A 17,723-nucleotide genomic window follows, 5' to 3' on the forward strand; every position below is an offset into this window, starting at 1 on the left:
TTGAGCTGAACTTGTATTGAACCCGGAATATTCCTTTTAAAGAATACTAAATGTAAAAATGATATATAAGCTAAAAATACTAAACAAAACTAAACCCAGGAAAACCAGAAAATTGTACATTTTAGAAGCTGCCAGTACGCTGATATTCAGTGTATCCAAAGTATGCAAGAAGCACCCTTGATTGATTACCTATAAATACGACTGAAATGAAAAACTCTATGCAGTTTCCAGCACCATTTGTGCTGAATTCTGAAAACATTGTGGAAGTTTGATTCTCTGAGGAGATATGACTAAATAACCCCCAAATCGAAGAGAAAAGCAGTAAGGTTTAGTCCGTACCTGCTGCAGTAACAGGTGATAATCCAGAGAATGTGTCCTGGAAAAGGTCAGTCTTATCTTCACCCTTTATTCCACTCTGTTATTAGTGTTTTCCATTGCTTGCACTTTCGTTCACATTCTACCGAACAAATAAAAACAGCCCTGAAGCATCTAAAAGCCACAATTTCACCATCTTTACCTTTTAACTCATGAGGCTTCGCTGATGGATTGCTGTTGACTTTACATGAGCACATTTGTGACTCAGAGGGCAAGAGACTTTATAAAGCATCCCAGAGGACTATTGTATTGCTTAAAAGTTACTTTTTCAGACCGTATGGTGTTCTCAATTATGTTTCATGCACCAAATTCATCTCAGATGTTTCTCCTACAATTCCTTAAGAAAAATGAGTCAGCTGTTGACATCAATTGAGTACAAACTAAGATATAAAATGTATGTATAGCATAGCTAAAGATAATTTGAGCTTGGGTGAATTTCATGGGAAATGTTTGCGTTTATATCGAGATCTCTGACTTTTTGATCATAGTTGGTATCTTGGCAAACCTAAGGTGGAATGTTTTTCAATATACATTCACATTTTATATTATGTATCGCAAACTCGTCAGTTTTACTTATTCCTACCATGTTCGTATTACTAAAACAAAATCATCTAACCAAGGGAACTTAAATTAAGTGCCCCACTGAGAGCGAGAACCACATTATAGCGACCATGAGGAGGTTACCCCATGTGACTCTACCCACCCTAGCAACCGGGCCAATTTGGTTGCTTAGGAGACCTGACTGGAGTCACTCAGCACGCCCTGGATTCGAACTTGCGACTCCATGTGTGGTAGTCAGCGTCAATACTTGCTGAGCTACCCAGGCCCCCCTGGTCAGCTTTACTTAATCCATTTGTGTTGTGACAACCTGAATATTTTTTGTTTGGTTAACTGAAACTATGCAGAGGATTTCTAGTTCACAGCATGCTTTGCTTGGGACTCGACAAGGAGATTTTGAGTATTCTACATATTGATTTATCCATTGAGCAATTGCTGTGCTAATTTTAGCATAGTGACTAAGCTGCATTCAGTAGAGCTTCCCAACACTATGTATCAGTTGCTAACAGCATATCACTACAAAAGTTTCATTTGAGTTCTTTGGACATGTTAAATTGTGTTGGATTTACTTGATTCAGTTAGGTTTCCTCTACTTGAAGTATTTAAGTTGAAATAACATTGCAATTTTAAGTTAAGAAAACTCATTTCAAACATGTGGAACCACAGTCCAGGACTGAATCAGGATAAGCAAACGAGTTATTTGTCTGAGTGCAGAGGAATAATTACATGCTTTTTAAATGCATTATTGGTCCAAACAAGTTTATTCTAGCCACAAGGATCTGTTTCTTTAGCTACGCTTCTTTAGGTCTGCATTCACGACATGCCATTAATTCATTGAAACAACTCAAGGTCATCGTTTCTGAGCACTATCTGAATTAATCATATTAAGTGCAATTCAAAAGCCAACCACTGATGTGTTTATAATGAATTTCATTATATTCTCTGATCTAACCCTGTTTTTGACTAACCTCGGACTGCGGTTTTGATTGCAGGGAGTGATGCAAGACGTGCAGATTCTTGTAATGCCCCAAGGATACATCACGCAATGCCCTGACCTGAACCGCAGTATGTGCAATTAATTCATTTATCTCTAATTACAGCTATTTGCTGAATGAAAGATGCACATCTGCTGTTGTTGCTTTTTGCTGAATGATCTCATTTATGTCTCTCTCAGCCTGCCCGACCTGTAATGACTTCCATGGACTCGTGCAGAAGATCATGGAACTGCAGGACATCTTAGCTAAAACCTCCAGCAAGGTAAAAAACAAGCTCAGTGATTCTCAACTGGTGGGTCATGACCAAAAATTGGTTGTATAATGCTAAATGCTAAATGCAAATAACTATATAACCTCAGTGTCATTTCCTCAAATTCTGTATTGTGTTTCATAGAATTCTGTGCTGGCAATGATGCTGATAATAATGCCATTTTAAATGGTTTTCAAAAACAGTAGCAGAAGAGCAATTACATAGCTATCATTTTATGTTTCCCAAATACAATTAAATTATATTTTTGATGGGGCATTTTGGTCTTTAGGGTGGGCAAATGTTTGTCTCTTATTGGGTGCTCCTCCTTGATAATTTCTCTTGGGTTGGTCCCCCTTGATCGTGTTTGGGTGTAGGTCCAGGAGGCAAATTTCGGTGCAGGCGGGCACAAGGAAAATCTCCAATTCATGGCTTCGACCCAGCCATGTCTCAAACAGGACATTTTTGACAAAATTACAGCTTGATTGGCCAATAACAAGCGATATTTCCCTTGAATTTTCTTTGTTTTGTCTCATATTTCATCTCAAGCGTGTTCTTCACTGACACTTTTGTCCACTTGGTTAACAACTTTTGAAAAAACTTTATTAGGGGCGAAATTGTTTGGTGTGGAGGAAATGACGGCACAACTCGTGATATTTGAAAAATTGGTAGAAATATTTTTCACAAATGTTTATTTCACTCTAGGTTTAGATTATCACAGCATCAAACATGTAATAACGCTGCAAAAAATCATTTTCTTATTCAGTACTTTGTCTTGTTTTCCAGTAAAAATATAAAAAAATTCGAAAAACACGTTTTTTTTTCTTATCCCACTGGTAGGCATTTTTTTCTTGATTTAAGCATAAAGTTGGCTAAATTTGGCAAGATTTCTCTGAAAGCAAGGCTTTACATATTATGCCATTTTGCTTGTCAAGTAAATAAATCTTGTCATTGTTGCTAATTGCTAAAATACTAATGAAGAAAACGATTTTCTGCAGTGAATTTGTATTTTTATAATGCATTTTCATAGTGTCATATTGAAAGTCTGGGTCTGAAATGAGTCAAATCTATACATAAAAGACATCTTAAAAGTACCAAAAATAAATAAAGAAGGTCTGGTAAAAGGTTTATAAGTCAGTTATAATGAGACCCTCATTTAACAAAAAGAAAAAGTTGAAATATTCTCATTTTAACCCGATGTGGTGTTCTGGTCATTTTGACCCAGACAACTTTTTTTTATTCTTACAATTTGTTATTTTTTTCTCACGTATGGTTTTCGAAAACACGGAAAATGTGGACCATTTTCTTTACATTTTATTGGTTTCATTTCACTTTGTTACGCTTGTTGTGTTCCCGGTCAAAAATGACCGGCCATTGGAAATGAATGTAATAGACAACAAAATACAGAAATATTAAGCGTTCAGGAGCATCCCAATCCTTTACATGAGCACATATGTGGATGTGTGTTTGCACACACAAAGTCCTTGGACATGTGTACACACACAAACATACTAACACACACATTGTGTGTTGAGTGCCCTCTCATTGTCTGTCCATGTACACTCTTTGAGGAATATTTCAAGATCTTCTGATCATATTATATTGTGTTTGGGCTCGTTTGAATCGGGATAGTCTGCTGTAAGTTTCGATATGTCATTGTCTGTGTTATATGTATGTTTTGGAAAGTAATAAGGAAAAACGTGACAAAAAGCCACTCCTGTTTATTATATTTATGTGTGTCAGTGGGAATTTCACACACTAATACTCACTGCAGTTTGGCCTCTGAGTGAAAATTTTCTCTTTGCATTTTCTCTTTGAAAACTCGTTGCATTCTACAAATTGAGACCTTTCCAACGATATATAACACATGGCTATCTCATCTTTTTTATGGTTTTACCAACTCTGAATATAATTGCTGTAATAACAAATTTGCAAATGATGAGAACGAAACAATTCTTATTTGTCAGAAAATTATAAAGCATTATTTAAGAATTTGTAAGTTCTGCTATATGCATTGTAAAGTCCAGATTCAAAGCTTTAAAATGACACCTATTTTGTTCAGATTAAGCAAATGTTTATTAATTTAATTTTTTCCCCCACAGAGAGTGTCTCACACTTACCCGGTTTAAGCTCAGTTCAGTGAATCATTCTATCAATAAAATATATATTTTAAAATATGTAAAAAAAATAAAATAAAAAAAAGAAGAAGCACAAAACCTGTCATAATTACTACAAAAGAAGTTGATTAAAGATCTAATGCAATATCTTGTAATAATATATGCAATATGAGAGATTTATAAACAATCGTAGTGGGCCGGTCAATTTTGACCGGGAACACACAATGTGTTAGAACAAAATGAACACAACACAAAGGGTTAATAAAAATCAACCCCTGGAACATGAAATGTATCAAAGTTGAAGAAACACCCTTAAATAAAGATTCACTTACAGCGACAATAAACATTGATTGTGTCAACCACAATGTGGCCGATTCTTATGCTTATTTAATATTACAGTAATATTATTAATATTGCAAAATTTCAATTATTCATTTTAAGGATATTTGTGTTACTTTGCATGATAAACACTTGATGAATCCTGAAGCAAAAGCAGTTGGGAAGCATTGCTTAAGCTTTCTGTATCTTTGAAAGTGAGTTTGCAATAAATTTCACATATTTCATCTGTATTTGTTTGACGGATGAAGCCAAGCGGAGTTTTTCGAACATCTGGTTTGTGTCTGTGATATGAATTTAAAAGCTTGTTTTGCTGTTGTAATAACTCACAGCTGGCAACTGCACAAAACTCTGGCGCTGATCAGAAAAACGCTTTTAATGCAAACAACAACCAAACACATTTTTAATAATGCATCAGATCAGCAACTTAAAAGAAGTTCAGTCAAAAAAGAATACTCTGTTATTATTTATTATGACACTATTTTAGTATCATAATATGAGGGAGAGTAAATGATGACAGAATTTTAATTTTTGGATGAACTATATCTTCAAGTCAAAGTACAAACTCATCAATCACAGATATTTAATCGATTAGAGCATGTTCTTTTCCCTCCTGGCGTTTACTGATCTGTCAAAAATGCAGCGATTAATTGGGGTGAAATTGAGTTTTTTTTAATCCTAGCCTCCTTTCTTCTGTTTCTCGGAACAGTTGTCTCTGGCTGAGGAGAAGATGAAGGGTTTGGACTCGTGTTATTGTGAGAGAACGTGCCACGTGAAGGGATTGACCTACAGAGAAGAGCAGACCTGGACAGACGGCTGCAAGAACTGCACGTGCTCGGTGGGTTTCACAGCCATGGAGTCTCTTCTGTAGGGTCACACCTTTTGATGAGGTGTGTCTGTGACACCCTAGAGAGGAGAGATGTTGAAAAGTTTTATTACATGAGTCTCTGGAATACTTGGTTGAATGAACGTTATCCTTTACTTTGATCATTTGAGTCATTATTAAGGGCTTTTAGGTCATAACAAGCGTGTGAGAAGTAGATATAGCTTAGCCAGCTGTTCACTCCAGTGTTTTGGAAGCTACTTTTAAATATTTTCTCATAGTTTTAAGTAGTTAAACTAGTCAAGTCAAGCTACAAACTATTTAAGCAAAACATAGCTAACTACATTGAAGCACTTTAGGGGGATTATACAGTATCTTTATAAAGTATATATAGTGATATTTAATCAGAGCCACATTTTATGTGGGGCAACAACAATGGGAATTAAGTGGGAATGGATTGCACCCTGCAAAAGTACTGTTTGTTTATTATTATTTATTATTTGACATTATTTCGTTTACCGCCTGCTTTCCTCGGGCGGTAATAGCTCAATGTTTATTGTGCCGGGCAAATAGCACAGAGGTTTGGGAATGTTATGCAGAAAGAAATGGCAGCAATTTAAAGGAATATTCTGGGTTCAATACAAGTTAAGCTCAAGGGATGGCATTTGTGGCATAATGTTGATTTTCTTTAAAAAAAGCACAAATTTGTGTTACAGTGAGACACTTACAGTGGAAGTCAGTGGAGTCAATCTGTAAACATTACAAAAGTATACCCACAAGACGTGAACAATATGTGTGTTAAAATTATTTTAGTGTGAGAAAATCACTTACTAACCTTTGCAGTGTAAAGTTATAGCCAATTTTACAACTTCATTGCCATGATGACATAACACCAAAAAAAAAAACCTAAAACGACCGTAAAAATTATGATTTAAACATCTTAACAGCTTAAATAATACACAAGTTTTAACAGAATTAATATAAGTGCTTTTATAAAATTATAAGCTTCACATTTCTGCCTTTAAACCCCATTGACTTCCATTGTAAGTGCCTCACTGTAACCTCAATTTTTTCTCCTTTTAAAGAAAAGGATTTGTGCTGTCCATTGAATTTAACTTCTACTAAACCTGCAATATTCCTTTAATTTAAATACTCAAGACTATTTCAGCACTGATTGTGCTCATTAAACTTTATTAGAACGCATGTGGTTAGTGAATAAGATGTGGGTTATGCACTGAAATTACACTCACAAAAGTGGTGCAACTATGGTAGAATACACCCTAATTTATTTGGGTTGGAAACATATCAATAAAACACAGCATTCAACTAAATATTTCGCTACAAGTTGAAAACCTAAAATGCTATGCAGAGATTTCTTCTAAATGAACTGATTCACTAGAATGAATCAGACATTCGAACGCTACATACTGTATGAAAGTGATACAATGATTAAGGGAAGTGCATTTGATAAAAAGCTGTATCTGCAATACACGTAACAATGTAACAAAAGTAGGAATGTAGCATTTTATGACACTACTCTTGACAGAAAGTCATTTGATACAGGAAAAAATCTATTTTGAAAACTACTTCACAATTCAGAAAAATGTAGTTAGGTTAGTTGTCACTACTTTCCGTTAGTTACTGGTCAACGGTGCTTCTCACAAGTTCTTTTGACACTAATTTCTCATCCGTGATCGCACTACAAAAAATAATTTTCTTAATTAGTATTGTTGTCGGGGTCTGGGTAGCTCAGCAAGTTTTGACGCTGACTACCACCCCTGGAGTCACGAGTTCGAATCCAGGGCGTGCTGAGTGACTCCAGCCAGGTCTCCTAAGCAACCAAATTGGCCCGGTTGCTAGGGAGGGTAGAGTCACATGAGGTAACCTCCTCGTGGTCGTGATTAGTGGTTTTCGCTCTCAATGGGGCATGTGGTAAGTTGTGCGTGGATCGCGGAGTGGCATGAGCCTCCACATGCTGTGAGTCTCTGCGGTGTCATGCACAATGAGTCACGTGATAAGATGCGCGGATTGACGGTCTCAGAAGCGGAGACAACTGAGACTTGTCCTCCGCCATCCGGATTGAGGTGAGTAACTGCGCCACCACAAGGACCTACTAAGTAGTGGGAATTGGGTATTACAAATCAGAAGAAAAAATGTATATTGTTGTCTTGTTTTCCAGTTAAAATATCTAAACATTCTTAAAAAACAAGGTAGTTTACTTTATAAGCAAAATGACAGATTTGGTCTTGTTTTCACAGACATTTCGTAAAATGTTGTAACATTAATGCTTGAAACAAGATAAAACTAGATGTAGCCTTGTCTGAAAGTTAACACTAGTTTTGAGTTTGAGTTTGTTTTGTGGTTATACAGACATTGCTGTAAGAAAAACAGCCTGCTAGATAGATAGTCCGATAAATCATCCATGTCTTGTGCAACTTAAAGCAGATTATTGGGCTTTTTTGGGTTTGTTTACATTTACATTTTTGACTGATGTAGTTTGAATTAACGAGCATTCCGTTGGCCTGTTTGAACGTTCCGTCAATGTAAGTCTATGGGATTTTTCTGATTTTGATCTTCCGCTGTGCGAAAACCGTATGTCAGATCAGTTAGAAAATACACAACAAACTATTCCAGAACATTCTGAAGGTCTGTGCCATGTTTGGTGGATGTAGCTTTAAAGCTTTAGGAGGTGTTACAGTTAGAAAGTTTGGTTTAAGTTTAGGGATCAAGAAAAAACCCTTAACAAAGTTGCCAATGTGGTAAGAAAAAAAAAATTGATTCAAAGAGAAAACAAGTGTAGTTTTCTTTTCCTATTGGCAAATACTTTTTTCTTGTTTTAAGCATAAAGCCCACCAAATTTTGTTTGATTTCTCTGAAAACAAGACTGAATATCCTATGCCATTCTGCTTTTCAAGACTTTACCAGAAAATCCGAAAAAAATACTGAATGAAAAAAAAAGGAAACTCTCAATTCTCAGACTGTAGGTTTGGCAGAGCACAAGCAGAACTTTCAATGTATTTATGTGCAAAACGTGTAATATCACACCGACCTTTTACCCTGTTAAATGTCAATGTTTACCATCTACAAACTGATGATAGTTTTCATCTCTTTACTGCTCAAACAACGTTATAGGCTAATCAAGTACTGCACACACTTGCTGACAGTCGTATCCGCTCCCAATCAAGAAGTCTGCAATTAGCTAATTAGTCGTGTGCCACGGAGTTCTGTGTACAACTGAATGGCAACAAGATTTCCAACCCATCTCAAAGGTCAAACGCAACATAATATTCAGGTTACATTCACACTCTGAAACACCGTGTAGCCGCGAAAATGTAATGAAATTATGTAAATGTAATGTAAACAGTCAGATGTGATGTGTCTTCTCTCTCGTGCTCACCCTTTTTCTTTCTCACTCATTATACATTTATTAGCTGCAAGACGAATATTTCACCAAATGCAAAGTGACAGACAGTGGAATTCTGTCCTATCTTTAGAAGTCCCTGTGCATTTCTGACAGATGTTTGCCGGTCTTGAAAGCACCCAGTGTGTCCAAACAGACACTAATCGTGGGGTTCGGTAGCGGTTCGGATGTGACAGGTGTCCCAGTGACAGTACAAACAGGAAGTTAGTGAGATCCAGGCTGTTTGTGAAAGGAACATTATCTGAATTTAGCTTGAGGTAATGGCTGCATCGCTTCAGTGAGATCCGCTGTGAGGGTTTGAATCTATTTTGGGTAATAAATGTGGATAAATACTGAATGCAGCATGCAGCTAACTTGCATTTTTCAGTAGTTCAACAGAATAACATAGCTTCTTTTTTTTTTTTTTTCAGTAGCAAGCTACTTGTTTTCATTTTCCAACAAGTAGTGGTGTTGCATGACAAAACAACACATCACTGTCTTTGTCGTGTTGTGTGGGCTGAGACGATCTTCAAACGCATTCTCCTCGAATTTCCCATCTCTCTACAGATTAATTACTCACAATTAATCACATATATCATTATTTACTGAGAAAGGCAACTAAATAAAGAGAATTTAGGTTATAAATATTAAAATAGCATATTAGTCTATATAATAGTCTATTGGCCGACTCTGGACAGTGATGCATTTTGCACTCGAGTTTGTCGATCTCTCACAGGTACCTTCTGTTTTTAAGATTTTTAATTGTTGGTCTGTGTACACATGCATCAGACTTTTGAAGCGTCTCTAGTAGAGGCAGCGGTGTTCACGGCGGAGTTTTTATTCCCTTTAAAGTCCGTGATGATGTTAATTCCCTGCCACATGCTTCTAGAGTTGGTGGTGTTGAACTGTCCTTCAATCTTGTTCCTGTACTGACGTTTTGCTTGTTTATGCTCCTCCACGTTCCCGGAATTAAAAGCAGAGGTCCGCGCGTTAAGTGCAGCGCGAACATTGCTATTAATCCAAGGTTTCTGGTTCGGGTAGATCCGTATTGTTTTGGACAGAACAACATCCTCTACGCACTTTCTGATTAAACACGTTACTCTATCAGCATAAACCTCAATGTCGTCATCAGAGGTGGACCGGAAACATCTCCCAGTCCGCATGATCAACACAGTCTTGTAGCATAGAGTCTGATTGGTCCAACCAACACTGGATCGTTCTGAGGGTGGGTGCTTCCTGTTTTAGTTTCTGCCTGTAATCTGGCAGAAGCAGAATGGAAGAGTGGTCCGATTTGCCAAATGGTGTGCGGGGGAGGGATTTGTAGCCATCCTGGAAGGGAGAGTAGCAATGGTCCAAAACCCGGTCCCCCTTGTGTGTTGAAACTGATATGTTGGTGGTATTTTGGTGCAATTGATTTAAAATTGGCTTTGTTAAAGTCCCCGGTTACAATGAACGCGGCCTCAGGGTGTGCGGTTTCCTGCTTGCTTATAATCCCGTACAGTTCCTTGAGTGCCCGGTCTGTGTCAGCTTGTGGCGGGGATGTACACAGCTGTGATAATGACCACTGTGAATTCCCTCGGTAGCCAGAATGGTCTACACAGAAGCATGAGAAATTCCAGATCAGGAGAGCAGAAAGACTTGATAGAATGTACGTTCCTCTGATCACACCAGGATTTGTTGATTATAAAACATACACCACCACCTCTGCTTTTACCTGAGAGGTCTTTCGTTCTGCCGCTCGGTGCACGGAGAACCCCGTGGGTTCAATGGCTGAGTCTGGAATCTCCGCAGACATCCAAGTTTCTGTAAGGCAGATAATGCAGCAGTCCCTCGTCTCTCATTGGAAAGAGATCCACGCTCTCAGCTCGCAGAGCTTGTTGTCCAGAGACTGAACATTTGCCAGTAGAATACTGGGTAGCGGGGGTCGATTTGTGTGATGTCTTACTCTGATGAGAATGCTGGCTCTGTTTCCCCATTTCCTTCTGCATTTCCGCAGCCGGGCAGCACAGACAAAGGGCTCCGCTGGCGTGTTTGTAAACAGTGGGTCGGCATTGAGGAATTTAAAGTCCGGTTTACATGTGTAATTGCAAAACCAATGTCCAAATGTGTTTGTTTGTCGTAGACAATAAGGCAGACAACATCCAAGACAAAAAACATAAGAACTGTAAACAAAACAAACAAAAAACTACAATGTTGTTTTGGAGCTCGCAACACAGCAGCCATACTCGGCGCCATCTTGAGTCCAGTTTGGTTGCATCTCACTGATTCTCAGCATCTCGCACTATAAACGCCACGTTTTTGGACACTTTCAATTGAAACATAGTTTAAAAGTTTGAAAAAGGCATCTCAAGATCCCTGCATTCTGTTTTGCTCCTTTCGGAGAGTTTTTTTAACGCGTCATATGTGAGAAGTGCGCTGACTGGCCCCTGCTGCTCCATATTCGCAAAAAAACATCAAGGCGGTATTTCAAACTTGCTCTGTTGGTAGGAAAATTCCTTTTCAAAGTATTTATGCAGGATTAACCGCATTATTTTGCATATAATTAATCACACTCAATTAACATGTTAAAGTGACAGTTTTCGTCAACACTGATTGCATGTTTGAAACGTGTCTTTAGAATGGAACAGTCCGCTGTGAGAAGATTCTGTGTTCCCCCCTCGACTGTCCTGATGGTACGACACCAGCGTATGTGACAGGAGCCTGCTGCAAAGAGTGCCAGTGTGAGTACACACACACACACACACACACACACACACACACACACACACACACACACACACACACACTCCTCCACAGAGTTGCTTGACGACTGACCACAGGCCTGCGTTGCTTAGTTACATCCACACACCCCCTCTAGAGGTGACATCCAGCACATTTACATATTCAAATCAATTATTTATCAGCAGCCAATAACTATTAGCCCTGAGGGTTATGCAAATGTATATTTGATCTTAAACATCTCAAACTACTTTTACAGACAAAATTAAAGGGATAGTTCACCCAGAAAAACTATTTCTGTCATAATTTACTCATCCTCATGTTGTTCTAAATCTGCATGTACTTACAGGCCATCAAAATAAGCATTAAAGATTCATTCCTGAATGGTTTTATTTCCATCTGTGGATTTAGTCGAAATGCGCTGCTTTTGCATCAGATATCTACAAAGGGTATTTTTGCCTGCGTTCTGATGTTGTATCTTTGGGTGTCCGGCAGACGGTTTGATTCAAAGCATCTCACAATCTAGAGTTTCTTATGAAAATTTCTGGTCTCATATTTACAGCTCATATAAAGCTCCTACTGCAGTAAGAAAATGTATATAATTATTCCCTGCACCGATGGCAAACTGTGTCATGAAACAAAAACACAAGCCTGTAATTAAATAATATAATGTTTACACATCACCTTAAGCTTTAATTATGAACTACACTCTCTATAATTACTACAGCATAAGTGTTGCAGAATACCTAACGGCGGTATTGATTAAAGGAATGAAAGTGACAAAAGCAGAGATTTTTGACATGTGCACACATACAAATATTTTAGAAATAAGAGATGTCATGAATATTTGTCAAAATACTGTAGAGTTTAATTTTAATCACAGACTTTGATGCTGATGTAACACTCTTGTTCTACCTGCTCCGTACGGAACTCGAACCGGCATCTCCGGCATCAGATGCTAGTGCACCTCTTGAGGTCAGGAGAGTGAGGTTTATACTCATTGCACAGCTATCTATCAGCTGGCTCCCATTACACTCACCACCCTAAACCTCACTCCCATCCGGGTCACGGCACCATTGTGACACTCCTGTTGTACCTGCTCCGTACGGGACTCAAACCGGTGTCTCCGGCGTGGGAGGCAGGTGTGCTAACAAGGAGGCTAAAGACTACAACCCCTAGCGTCAGTTGCTAGTGCACCTCTTGAGGTCAAGAGAGTGAGGTTTATACACATTGCACAGCTATCTATCAGCTGGCTCCCGTTACACTCACCCCCCTAAACCTCACTCCCATCCGGGTCACGGCACCATTGTGATGCTCCTGTTCTACCCACTCCATACGGGACTCGAACCGGCATCTCTGGCATGGGAGGCGGGTGTGCTAACAAGGAGGCTAAAGGCTACAGCCTCTAACATCAGTCACTAGTGCACCTCTTGAGATCAGGAGAGTGAGGTTTATACACATTGCACAGCTATCTATCAGCTGGCTCCCATTCCACTCACCCTCCTAAACCTCACTCCCATCCGGGTCACAGCACCATTGTTACACTCCTGTTTTACCCGCTCCATACGGGACTCGAACCGGCATCTCCAACATGGGAGGTGGGTGCGCTAACAAGGAGGCTAAAGACTACAACCCCTAGCGTCAGTCGCTAGTGCACCTCTTGAGGTCAGGAGAGTGAGGTTTATACACATTGCACAGCTATCTATCAGCTGGCTACCGTTACACTCACCCCCCTAAACCTCACTCTCATCCAGGTCACGGCACCATTGTGACGCTCCTGTTCTACCCGCTCCGTATGGGACTCGAACTAGCATCTCCGGCATGGGAGGCTTTGTGCGCTAACAAGTAGGCTAAAGACTACAGCCCCTAGCGTCAGTCGCTAGTGCACCTCTTGAGGTCAGGAGAGTGAGGTTCATACACATTGCACAGCTATCTATCAGCTGGCTACCATTACACTCACCCCCCTAAACCTCACTCCCATCCGGGTCACAGCACCATTGTGACGCTCCTGTTCTACCCGTTACACCGACAACAAAAATACAGTATGGGAAGCGTTTGCTAAATCTAATTATTTTTCTGTCCAAATTTGAATGATCACCTGGTCAGTTGCATTTTATAATTTACCTTTGGCAGTGTCCCGATCAGAACAGACCTGTAAATCACTGCTTTAGCCTGTAAGTTGTGTTTTATTCATTCACGTATGATCACAAGGAAAGAAAGGAGGAAATAATTGCTGTCTTGGGAGCAATTATCAGCTCAGACGTCGTATAATCCTTTGTTGTTCGCCGTTCTGTTTCCAAATTCCCAAACCGTAGTAATTCTCCTCTGATAAACATAATATTGCCCTCATTTCAACAGGGTCACGTTGTGTTCATTTGGAGCTTTTGTTTAGTATTTTTTTATTTTTATTTCCCACATATTCCAACTTAAAATATCCAGAAGTGAGTTACAATGGTTTGTGCAGGCCTGTATGATTATATATGGCTGTTTCTTCAACTTCAGGCACTTTCTGTACTGTGGACTTTTAGAAAGTAAAGTCTCATTAAAATATTTTTCACAGTCTCACTAGTGGATTTAATTTGTCTCCTAACAATATCCAACAGTGTGTGTTCATGCATCACAGGAGGCTTATGTCTTTTTTGTCATCTCTGGAAATGACACTGATCCAAATACAATAGCGAAGGATAATTTTATAGCTAACATTTGTTCCCTAAATACACACAGGGTGCGTCTCAATCTGCTCCCTATGTCGTGAATCAGTATATCGTGAACATGAATTCGGGCACTGGTAAGGGTGTTCATCCACTGAACATTGGGACACTTATGACTTAATCACCTGCAACTCGTTAACGAGCTCACGCATTGAAGCGCAGCTGTTATTAGCACCATCATTGTATAAATGACACTATCGGTCATTTTTGTTGAACATATTCAAACGTACAGATAAATGACATTCAATAAAGAAATAAAAACCTTCTTTTAACAACTTTAACATTTTTAAAGAGAAAATAAATGTACACTTGTGCTCGTCTTCTAACAGCTTGAGAGACTTCAGAAGACATGACGACGTTTACGGTAAGGGAACATAGCGAGCAACGATGCTCCCTGGTTTTTCCGGTGCATTGTGGGATTTTTTAGGGAACAAATGTTTTAGTGCACTGGAACGATTTTGCGATGGAAACAGCCCTAGAAATGGTCGACTCTCTGATCAGTGCCCTGACTACTGAACTAGGGAGCTGATTGAGACGAACCCACAATTAAATCAGATTTTCACACTTTTTGCATATTTTGGCAAAAAAAATTTAATAAAAATAATAATAATTCTACTAAAAGTGATTTTTTATTTTTTTGTCTCATATTTCATCTCAAGCATGCTCTTCACTGTCATTTTGTCCACGTGGTTAACAAGTACACTAACTTTTGAACAAACTTATTTTTAGGGGCAAAATGTTGTGGTGTGGTGGAAATGACGGCACAACCGTGGGACAGTTGTATATTTTTGAAGAAATAATTTTCACACAATAAATATTGAAATGGTTTCTGTTTCTTTCACTTTTTGTTTAGATGATTATAGTTTTAATCCTTAAATGTATACATCGGGTCTTTAGTGAACCAGGACCTCATTGCACCCCCTGTTCCCCATACATGTTTTGGAGTTATGCCCACATATCTTTAGTATTCCTCAACATTTCTCTTCTGAATTGTGTAACAAAACTAAAAAATTCAAAATTGCTATATATATATATATATATAATTTTTTTTTTTTTGGTAACTGCTTCATTACAGAAAGTGAATAAGGTCATCAAAGATCCGAGATATGTAATAGTGTTTTTTTTTTTGCATATATTTTTTAATATACTGTATATATATATATATATATATATTGTTTTGTGGTCTTCAGTTTGGCTTTCAACACCATCATCCCAGCTATTCTCCGGACTGAATTACACCGACTCTCTGTTCCCATGTCTATCTGTCAGTGGATTACCAGCTTTCTGACGGACAGGCAGCAGCTTGTGAGACAGGGGAAACTCACTTCCAGCACCTGTACAATCATGTGCTCTCCCCACTACTCTTCTCCCTCTACACCAATGACTGCACCGCCAAGGACTCCTCTGTCAAGCTCCTGAAGTTTGCAGACGACACCACTGTCATCGGCCTCATCCGTTATGACGATGAGTCTGCATACAGAAGGGAGGTTGAACAGCTAGTTCACTGGTGCAGTCAAAACAACCTTGAGCTGAACACGCTCAAAACGGTGAAGATGATAGTGGACTTTAGGAGGAACACCCCAACACTGACCCCCCTCACCATTCTAAACAGCACTGTGGCAGCAGTGGAGTCATTCATGTTCCTGGGCACTACCATCTCACAGGACCTGAAGTGGGAGACACACATTGACTCCATTGTGAAAAAGGCCCAGCAGAGGTTGTATTTTCTTTGCCAGTTGAGGAAGTTCAACCTGCCACTGGAGCTGCTGATACAGTTCTACTCAGCAGTCATTGAGTCTGTCCTCTGCACTTCAGTAACTGTCTGGTTTGGTTCAGCTACGAAATCAGACGACTACAAAGGACAGTTCGGACTGCTGAGAGGATTATTGGTTGCCCCCCCCCTCCCTTCAAGAACTGTACACTTCCAGAGTGAGGAAAAAGGCTGGAAAGATCACTCTGGACCCCACTCACCCTGCCCAATACCTTTTTGAACTGTTGCCTTCTGGCCGATGCTTCAGAGCTCTGAGCACCAGAACCGTCAGACACAGGAACAGTTTTTTCCCTCAGGCTATCCATCACATGAACTGTTAAAACTGCCCCTTTGAGCAATAAATAATGTGCAATACACAGCTTAGTCTTTTTATATTATCTAACACATCCAACCTCTTCTGCCATTACATTCCCTTGCACTGTACATAACCGATTTGTATTTAGATTTGCACTACGTATGTGTATGTGTATGTATATATATTCATATATATGTATATGTGTATATATGTGTATATGTATGTTTATATATATATATATATATATATATAGATCTATCTATCTATCTATATATACATATATATATATATATGTATATGTGTGTATATATGTATGTGTATGTATGTATATATATATATATATAGTATAGACACACACACTACCATTCAAAAGTTTTGAAACACTTGACTGAAATGTTTCTCATGATTTTAAAAATCTTTTGATCTGAAGGCATATGCTTAAATGTTTGAAATTAGTTTTGTAGACAAAAATATAATTGTGTCACCATATTAATTTATTTCATTATAAACCTAAAATGTAATAAAAAATAAAAAAAATGTTTTTCAAATTGATGACTTGGACCAAATAATAAAGAAAAGCAGCCAATAAGTGCCCAACATAGATGGGAACTCCTTCAATACTGTTTAAAAAGCATCCCAGTGTGATATCTCAAGAAGTTGGTTGAGAAAATGTCAAGAGTACATGTCTGCAAATTCTAGGCAAAGGGTGACTACTTTGAAGATGCTCAAATATAACACAATTTTGATTTATTTTGGATTTTGTTTAGTCACAACATAATTCCCATAGTTCCATTTATGTTGTTCCATAGTTTTGATGACTTTACTATTATTCTAAAATGTAAAAAAAATACAAAAATAATTATAATAAAGAATAAGTGTTTCAAAACTTTTGACTGGTAGTGTATGTGTGTGTGTATATATATATATATATATATATATATATATATATATACACACATATATATTGTCTATTGTGTATATATATCTGACTATACTTTTTTCTTTTCAATATTTATCTATTTTTTTTTTTACAATTGCTTTAAACGTGACTCATCTATTCGGAACTATCTGTTTTATTGTTTTTATTCTTTTGTTTTATAACTCAGGTGCTGCATAATGTGAAGCCGCTTTTGGACTTATTCCAGATGTATCTTATAAATAATCGTATCTTTTAGTTTGAGTCCATCAAGTTCCAAATAAAAAGAGAAAAATCATCAAAACAGAATTAAATTCACTGGAATTTCCCAAAATAAAAAATTACACATATGCATATTGAACATGCAACCCATTTAAAAAACAACACTGTGCATACTATACCGTTAATGTGATATAAAATGACTCATGCCATAATAGAAGATTTAGCTGTACATGTGCATG

The 17,723-nt window shown here is 38.1% G+C and overlaps 1 protein-coding gene across 1 annotated transcript in view; it reads left to right on the forward strand.

Moving 5' to 3' along the window:
* Window positions 1–17,723, forward strand: part of LOC127437108 (protein kinase C-binding protein NELL2) — a 121,460-nt gene that overhangs the window by 24,949 nt on the left and 78,788 nt on the right. Inside the window, exons 6-9 of the mRNA XM_051691782.1 lie at window positions 1,926–1,998; window positions 2,108–2,190; window positions 5,338–5,466; window positions 11,469–11,571. Coding sequence (XP_051547742.1) covers window positions 1,926–1,998; window positions 2,108–2,190; window positions 5,338–5,466; window positions 11,469–11,571 — 388 coding nt within the window. The remainder of the gene's footprint in view (window positions 1–1,925; window positions 1,999–2,107; window positions 2,191–5,337; window positions 5,467–11,468; window positions 11,572–17,723) is intronic.

The sequence above is a fragment of the Myxocyprinus asiaticus genome, chromosome 48 (assembly GCF_019703515.2).
Source record: "Myxocyprinus asiaticus isolate MX2 ecotype Aquarium Trade chromosome 48, UBuf_Myxa_2, whole genome shotgun sequence".
Lineage (NCBI taxonomy): Eukaryota > Metazoa > Chordata > Actinopteri > Cypriniformes > Catostomidae > Myxocyprinus > Myxocyprinus asiaticus.